General features: G+C 36.9%; 1 protein-coding gene across 19 annotated transcripts in view; it reads left to right on the forward strand.

Moving 5' to 3' along the window:
- MYCBP2 (MYC binding protein 2) overlaps positions 1 to 7,323 on the forward strand; it is a 256,028-nt gene extending 248,705 nt beyond the window's left edge. For all 19 annotated transcript variants that reach the window (XM_081128620.1, XM_081128638.1, XM_081128623.1 and 16 more), the window contains 3 exons: positions 2,321 to 2,428; positions 3,022 to 3,187; positions 6,499 to 7,323. In XM_081128620.1, coding sequence (XP_080984746.1) covers positions 2,321 to 2,428; positions 3,022 to 3,187; positions 6,499 to 6,614 — 390 coding nt within the window. In that variant the 3' untranslated portion in view covers positions 6,615 to 7,323. The remainder of the gene's footprint in view (positions 1 to 2,320; positions 2,429 to 3,021; positions 3,188 to 6,498) is intronic.
- Positions 7,324 to 8,659: the final 1,336 nt, after the last annotated feature.

Raw genomic sequence — 8,659 nt, forward strand, 5'->3', positions numbered from 1 at the left:
CTATCAGTAAAAACCTCCTGTTTTCCAAATCCAGTTGGTTCTTGAATAAACTTCTCCTACTTGACTCTGTGAGCTCTCCTTTTGTAAATTCCTACTTCCTTGGCTCCCAGGACAGCACTTTCTGATATCCTCCTTCCTTTCTGACCACTTGTCTTTAACTCCTTCCTAGGGTTTCTTTTCATTCACCTGCCCCTAACATGCTTGTTTCCCCAACACCCCATCCTTGCCTAACAATGTATCTCCTTATCTTTAGTGACCTCCTGTGCACCCATGCTTTTGCTGACCGCTTGTAATGTTATGACCTTCCAAAATTTTTGAGATCTGTATACAAATATCCAACATTTGGACTTCTCACAGATACTTCAAAGTCCATGCGTCCAGCATTACGTTCAACTTTGACTCTTTCATTCTCCAGTATTAACTTACAAAGTCCTGTCAATTCTGTCTCCAAATCTCTCTTGAGTTTTTTTTTCTGTGACATCTTCAGCAACCCTGATGGTTTTCTTGGTAATTACAGCAGCCTTCTTACTGAACTGCTTTTGTGGAGCCCCTCACCCCCCCATGCCATCCTTTAGAAGTACACTGCTACTCGTAGATTACTGTTTCTCAAATCCGATTGCATCATTGTTCTGCTTATAATCCTGTACCTTGTCCACCCTTCGTCTCATCCCTCAGTATGCTACCATTTGTACCCTGTGCTATAAAGTACTGAACAACGTGCAGCGCCCCAAACTCGGCCATGTCTGCTGACCCACTGGCACTTCCATGTCATCGCACAGGCGATTTCTCTTCATGAAATGCTCTTCTCTACCTCCTGCTCTGCATGTTACTCTCACCTGCCACCTACCATCACGTGCAGAGCCAAATCTACCTCTCATACTTTTGGGTTCAGATCAGGCTGCACCTCCTGTGACGTGCCCACCGCTCCCGCCGCCTGGTGATTTGGAAGCCTGGCGTACAGCCGTCGCAGCACTCGTTACTGTGCTCATGGTGACCGGCTCACTCGTCTCTCTGCCCCACTTGATAAGTTCCTGAGGACAGACTGTTTTTTCAGTACTCTGTCTCTAGGCTTGACACTTATTAGACACTAAGTTAATTAGAAAATGAGTAAATGAACAAAGGAATCAATAAATGAAAGGTGCATAGTCTCCCAGTATAGCAAAAAGAAAATACAGATAATAAATGAAAGGATAAATAGACAGATGGTAACCAGAAAGGCAGACAAATATACATACACCCCAGGAAAGACCAGTACTGTGTATATGTGAGTTGTATTGTTACAAATAATAAAACATTACTTCTGTGTGTTTAATGTACTAAACATAAATGAATATTGTGCCACCATGAGGATGACAGTCAAATGTCCAGGAAGCCAAGCAGGGAATCAAGAAAAGTAAAACAGCTGGAATAGACCAGGACAAGTGAAATATTTCTGAGGACAAATTTAGCTGGTGGAAGACCATTTAATAATGTCTGTATCAATGGAACCTGTCTTTTGACCTGTTTTTCTAGTACAGATAATAGATTTATGTTGACTCATCTTGTTTATCCTCAGTTATGGACATAGCTTTTTTGGCTATGGAACATGTGCATGTAGATGGCCCTAATTATAATTGACCTCATTTATTTTGTACCCAGAGCAAATTCAGATAAATTATTTGTTATGATAATTTCATTTATTCAAGTATCTATATTGGGTACTATTTAGCTCTTGCAAAGAGTGTAGGTTTATAAGTGTGAGTAGTATTCTGAACAGAATTACCAAATTTACCTTTGCTTTTTAAAACTTTTTATATCATTAAAATTGATTTTCTTTTTCTTTCCCATTAGCCTGAGGGTTATAATTCTGTACTAATACTTACTTTAGGCATATTTTTTGTTCTATAGTATTAAAATTGGAGAAGTTCTAAGCATATTTTTTAAAGCAGTAAGAAGGAAGATGTTATTTACAATTTCAAAATGATGAAAAACTCTTCAAACTTTGCCCTGAAAAAGCAGTTTCTCTTTATTACTTAATATCCTACTTTGATATTTATTTGGAATATTGTACATTCTTTTTGTTATTTTGCTTTGACAGTACAATGTTTGAACTTCCCACTATAAGCATGAATCCATTTCAGAACTGAAGAACAGTAGCTTTATTTCTTATCCTGATCTGCCCTCTGGGCAGCAGTGTGGGCATCCAGTTGACATTGCAAGGGAGTCTAATAGCCAATACTGTTTCCTAAGACCTCTTGATCTTATTTCCACTATGCCCAAACTGTATCTCCCACAGCAGAGTTGTTTTCCTGCTGTAATCTCAATGCGTTTTTCCCCATAGGCATATTTTGGTGGTGAAGCTCGCTGCGATGCTGAGGCTGGACAAGGGGATGACTATGATCCCAGAGAGCTTATTTGTGGTGCCTGCTCTGACGTTTCCAGAGCTCAGGTGGGTAGAACATTTTATTAGAAAGGACAGTTTAGAAACGTTAAACTTCTATTTTTTTAAAAATAATAATGTAACTATGGTGGAAATGATGTAGCAGGTTCCCCCCCAGCATTTTCTGATGTTTGTACAGCAGTATATAATATTCCAAATTTTTTCATATACGTTATTTATTTGGGATGGGATTTGCATTTTATAATTTTGTCTCCCATAAAATAATCACCATATTTCACACTTTTAGACTTTCCCCTCTTCAATGGAATCTTCACTACATCTATGAGATTGGTAGAGAAATGAAATACTAATTTTTCAACTTGGCTGACCAGGAAACATTCACAGGGAAATTAAGTGGCTATCTTATAAATAAAATTAGTTATGAGGCAGCTGGGATTAGAACTTGAGGCTTGTCCAGATCTTTTTAGGCAAAGCCACACATTTATTCATTATTTTTTTAATGTGTGTATTATCAATTTTTCATTCAGTTTTGAGAGCTTTGTATACTCTCAAAATATGAATAACTGAGCTGTATATATGACTATCTTAAGTATAATGGAATAGATTCACTATAATCTTGTGTCTGTTTTCTTTTGCTATAGATGTGTCCAAAACATGGCACAGACTTTTTGGAATATAAATGTCGCTATTGCTGTTCAGTGGCCGTCTTTTTCTGTTTTGGAACAACTCATTTTTGTAATGCTTGTCATGATGATTTCCAAAGGATGACTAGCATTCCTAAGGAAGAACTACCACACTGTCCTGCAGGTATGCTTTTATAGTTTTAAATATACTTATGGTGTCCAGTTTTATTTAATGACCACACGGTAACACTGTTTCAAGTGGCAGAACCCTAGTTCATGCTATCCCAAAGAATCCGGGGGTTCTTCGCTCTTATGAACTTCGGACTTTCTGAGTGAAGTAAAAAGTAAGATCTTCATCATGAGTGAGTGGTTAGGAGCTATAATGGAGCAGATTGCTTGGGGAAATGAGAAGGAAGTCAGCTAAAGATTGGTAAATGAATTGCTGTTTGGCACTAAAGGGCCATGTGAAGTTTGAAATTATAATAATAACAGAACCATTTAAGGGGATTTTGTGATTTTTTTTTTTAAAGAAGCCTGGAACTGCTACCATAAAATTTACAAATGATTTAATCTAGAATAACTGGGAACTGGCAGTGTAGTGAGCATCAGAAGGCCAAGGGAACCCAGCAGGAGTGGCTCAGGGGCTGAGCATCAACCCGTGAACCAAGAGGTCACCAGTTGGATTCCCCATCAGGACACATGCCCGGGCTGCAGGCTCTATCCTCTAGTAGGGGCATGCCAGAGGCAGCCGATCAATGTTTCTCTCTCATCGGTATTTCTCTCTCTCTGTCCCTCTCCCTTTCCCTCTCACTAAAAAAAAATCAGTAAAAACATATTTAAAAGAAGGAGGGAGGGAGGGAGGGAGGGAGGGAGGGAGGGAGGGAGGGAGGGAGGGAGGGAGGGAGGGAGGGAGGGAGGGAATTAAAGAAGCCACTGAAAATACAGGAAAAATGATTATCTGTTGAGGTCAGGCTGAGAAAAGTCAATATGAAACCAAAAAGAGACTGAAAATTTGGAGGAGGCTGGTGATCACAGTGAGATGGAATAACAGCCTTAACACAGAGAAGTGGAAGGAAAAGTAAATGTGACCATAGAAGAGAATTTTACATGAGATATATCTGAAATTAGTGAAAATACATACAGAAGTACATACACCACAATAGGCAACATTGTTAAAGCTGGGAAGCACACACTCATCCATTGCTTCTCAGAGTACAAATGGTAGACCCTGAGGTGACTCTCAAAATTGCAAATACATCTACCTTTCAACAATCCCACTTCTGGGGGATATACCTACATATGTGAAGAAAATACAGAGAAATATGCAAGGTTATTCACTGAAGCATTGCTTGTAATAAAGATTCATAAATGATACAAGTACGCAATAGGGGGGTGGTTAAACACTAAGTAATGTGCATCATTAAAGAAAGAAGACTGAGGATGGAGTTTCTACGTACTGACATGGAAAGAGCTATAGGAGATAGTATTAAATGGGAAATCAAATTTTAGAAGAGTGTATACAGTATGCTGCCTCTGTAAGAAAGGAGGAAATGAATATATATATTTATGTTTATATTTGCATAAAAGCACTGGAAAGATGCAAGAAATTAATAAAATTGGTTAACTACTGGAGAAAATAGGGAAGATGGGGGATAAATGGGGAAGGTGACTTCTTAGTGATTTTTAAACTATGAGAGATATAGTATCTCAAAAACAAAGATGGGAAGATAAAGAGGGTTGTTTGTGGGTTTTTTGTTTGTTTTTTTAGTAAGACCGCTTTTTGCTATTTGCTCATGTCAAATAAAAATTGTTACATTGTTCCAACTCTGAAAAACTTAAAAAAAAAAAAATAGAAGTAGTGGACTTTGAAAGAAGCAAGATCAAAATAATGTGAGGCTAGAGTGTTCAGGATCATGGCCAGAATAGAGAAGGGAGCCATCAGCTGGAGGAAGGGAGTGGTCTGAAGGTCAACGAGTGAAGGGAGTGAAAAGGGGGCAAGCAGTGTTCTAGCTCATTTGAGCTTGAAGGAAAAGGGTTACTGAATGAAAGTTGTAGGTTAGTGGTCTGGAAATAAATGGGAACCAGGGAAGGCAATATTGCTTCCTGCTCTTATAACATGGAAGAGTTTTGGAGATAAATAACTAAAAAACTAAAAACAAAAAGGAAGTTAGCTAGTAATGAAACAAGTGTTGCAGAGAACACAGGGCTGATAGTCACAAGGAGAAGGAGGATGGGCCAGGCAAAGGCAAGGCCTCGCCTCACACACCATCCTCCAGGTCAGCCTACAAAAGGACTTTGTCCTATAAACAATTGTGAATCACAGGAGCGAGGCAGGAGAGGAGTTAGGGAGATGGCAGAAGGAAGGAACTGACGTTGATCCTGGGCATTTTCACATATATTTACTCACCTAATTTTTACAACCTACAAGGTGGATAGTATTATCCCCCACATTCACAAATGGCATATTAAGGCCTAGAGAGGTTAAATACCTGGCCTAAGATCGTACACTTAGATCATACACTTTAGATACACTGTCTCTCGCATTCCTCTAACTCATCCATTCATTTAGACCACTGAAGAGAATTAAAGGAGAACTCACAGTGAAATCAGCAGGGAGGATGGCCACGTAGTTTACTTAGAAAGACAGAAGGATCGATTCTCTAACCACTGTCAACCATTAATTTTAATTAATATATGGATGAAAACAAGAGTTTGGATTAATTAAAGTAGATAATCCCTCTGTCTTCCATTCCTTTCTAAGATATTTATTAATGACCTTCTTTGGTGCCAGGATACTGGTACACATGAGTAAAACAAGTCTTTTAAATAATAGAAAAATAGGGGGTTTTTGTTCATTTTTAAGCCTAATTTATTTGATTATTATCTACAAATTTATCTTTCCCAAAGTGTTACTTCCAGATTATTACATTATTGCTTTTATTTTTAGGGTGATTTTTATTTTCCTACTAATGTCCCTCCCATATACTTTTCAAAAGAACGCTAATAATCAGTGTTCCCATTTTACCAATGCAATGTGCCTTTGTTTCAGAGAAGATGGAAGAATAAGATGGCTTATTTATACTTAAATTTATTTTTACCTGGAGAAAAACATTTTATACAAAATATATTTTCTCATCCAGAATAATTTTCTGCTAGACTAATTTGAGGAATTTTTGCAACCATTTTTGTGCTTTAAAATGATGAGCCAAATTCATTTATTAATAGAAAAAGATCTGTAGCTCATAGTGTTTATCTCTCGGCAGGATGTTGTGGATAAGGGACCATGTCCCTCTTCTACATGCATGTCTGGTATGGTTTTTTTTATGGGGAACATTTTTACTTTTGTGGTTAGAAAAAAAATTTTTTCATTTTATATTTGCATAACCATTGTCATATTATTTCTTTGAATAACTTATTAGTGATTTATATTTATATTATGTTTATATGTATATATATTTTAATTATATTCTTTCGTCTCCTTCAAAATTTATACAGGTCCCAAAGGCAAACAATTAGAAGGAACTGAATGTCCACTCCATGTTGTTCATCCGCCCACTGGCGAAGAGTTTGCTCTGGGTTGTGGAGTGTGCAGAAATGCTCACACTTTTTAAAACACTCAGATTCCTTTGTCTATGGAGAGAAAAGTTGCCTTCATCCCCCAGCCGGATGTGGTGAAGTTTAAACTGCTCAGGATAAGGACGGGACCATTTTTACATCCATGAAAATGAACCATTCACAGTGCAAGAAGGATGCCAAATACCATGTACATAATTCTTGCTATGGAAATTTCCCTATTAGTTTGGTTTATTTTCTTTTGAGCCAAGACATCAAACTTGTGAGGTGTTTGCATGTGGCCATTGCCTTCATTGGCCTGTGAAGCATTGGACATTTATAGATAATTGATATAAAAAGAATCGCCATGCCCATGGACTAAGAAAGATGCTGGCTTTCAAGCAAAAAAGAAAAATAATCATTGTTTATTGTATACTGCCTTTTTGTAATCCTGTACAATTGCATCATGGGTGGGGATAAAAAGAAGAATATTCTGGTTTATTTCCTAGACTGTTATTTAAAAAAAATTGTGTTAGGACGGCATATAAATGTAATAAGTATCACATTGTATATAAAGATATCAATGTTTGTCCTCTATAAGAATTACTAAATTACAAATGCAGTTTCATTTAAACTTCTAGGTTAAGTTTGGGCCTGAAATTTTAATGAAGTGCAATACTGAGTGTGCCTCATTATCTTGCAGCTGTAAACATATTGGAATGTACATGTCAATAAACCACTGTACATTTTTATACAGTGAGAAAGCATAACGATTGTGTAAGGTGTTGCTTGAGAAACAAAATTTAAATATCTTTAAGGTCTAAAACTCCATCCAGTTTTCCTTGAAAAGAAAGTTACTAGCACAGCAGCACAATCATAACTTGTATAACTGTTAGGTAAAATAAGAGGAGTGATGAAGTACAATGTTGGAATCTTAAACACTGGCTAGGAGATATATATGTTAAACAAACATATGCCAAACACAGAGGGAAACAGGAAATTGAATGACTTTTACCTTTTTAACCAGTACCTTTTAGAACTTTTAAGAAAGTAATCAACAGAAGCACTGGTCTTCTCTTTATCTACTATAGACTACAGTGTGTTTTGGTAGTTTTTTAATAACCCATGAAGTTGCCAAATTGTTTATTTATGACTCATCATAAAATCAGATTATATTTACTTAATGTGACTGACTAAATTTTTGACAAGTTTTATCCTAAATTACCTATGTTGGAAATATGTAAATTAATTTATTAATATCCATTATTTTAATATTTGTTAAGCATTTGTGAGAAATTTAAAATAATCTGTGCTTTGAATGACCTTAAAATGTAAAGAAAAGAGCAAATCTGAGCACAGAAAATTATTTAGAGAATATTCAAGTAAATTTCATTAAAATGTCCAAGCCAAATGCTTCAGGATTTAGGACAGATCATTCATAATGGTTTTTTTGTTGTTGTTGGGACGGGTGTAGCTAACAGGTCCTTGGGGCTGCATCTTGAAGAATAAGTAGCATTTCAAAGGCCAGAGATGTAGAGAAAGGCTTTTGAAAAAAGTATGTAGGTAGGAAAGTCTAGAAGGTGGTAGAACAATAATTAATCTCACTTTCCTGGTGTTGGAGACCTTCCTGTTAAAAATAATCTGAAGATCATGAAGGCTGACCTCTTCATGACACAACTTGTGGGCCTGCTCGCTGTTCAAGCACATGGGCTTCCTGAGCAAGGAAAGACTTTGAAACAGTCCAGAAGTTCCCCCTTTGTCTAAATAAAATCCATCACTGTAAAAAAAATAATACTTTTAAAATCTCTCAAGAGAAGATTATGCAAAATTTTTTTCTTTGTAGTGTGTGATGGTGCCTTAACATCGCAAGCGTTTTCTAATTGCCCAATATGTGTGAAAGCAAGAGTAATTTGTTGTCACTTAGGGCTCTTATGATGGTCCCAAGCCAAGCTGAAAGAGTTGCAGGCAAGACACATTCAATTCCAACCTCTAGAATACCTTGGGCTATTTTTTTTTTTTTACATCTTTATTGATTTCAGAGAGGAAGGGAGAGGGAGAGAGAAATAGAAACAATGATGAGAGAGTCATTGATCAGCTGCCTTCT

Source organism: Miniopterus schreibersii (genome assembly GCF_964146895.1).
Source record: "Miniopterus schreibersii genome assembly, chromosome: 2".
Lineage (NCBI taxonomy): Eukaryota > Metazoa > Chordata > Mammalia > Chiroptera > Miniopteridae > Miniopterus > Miniopterus schreibersii.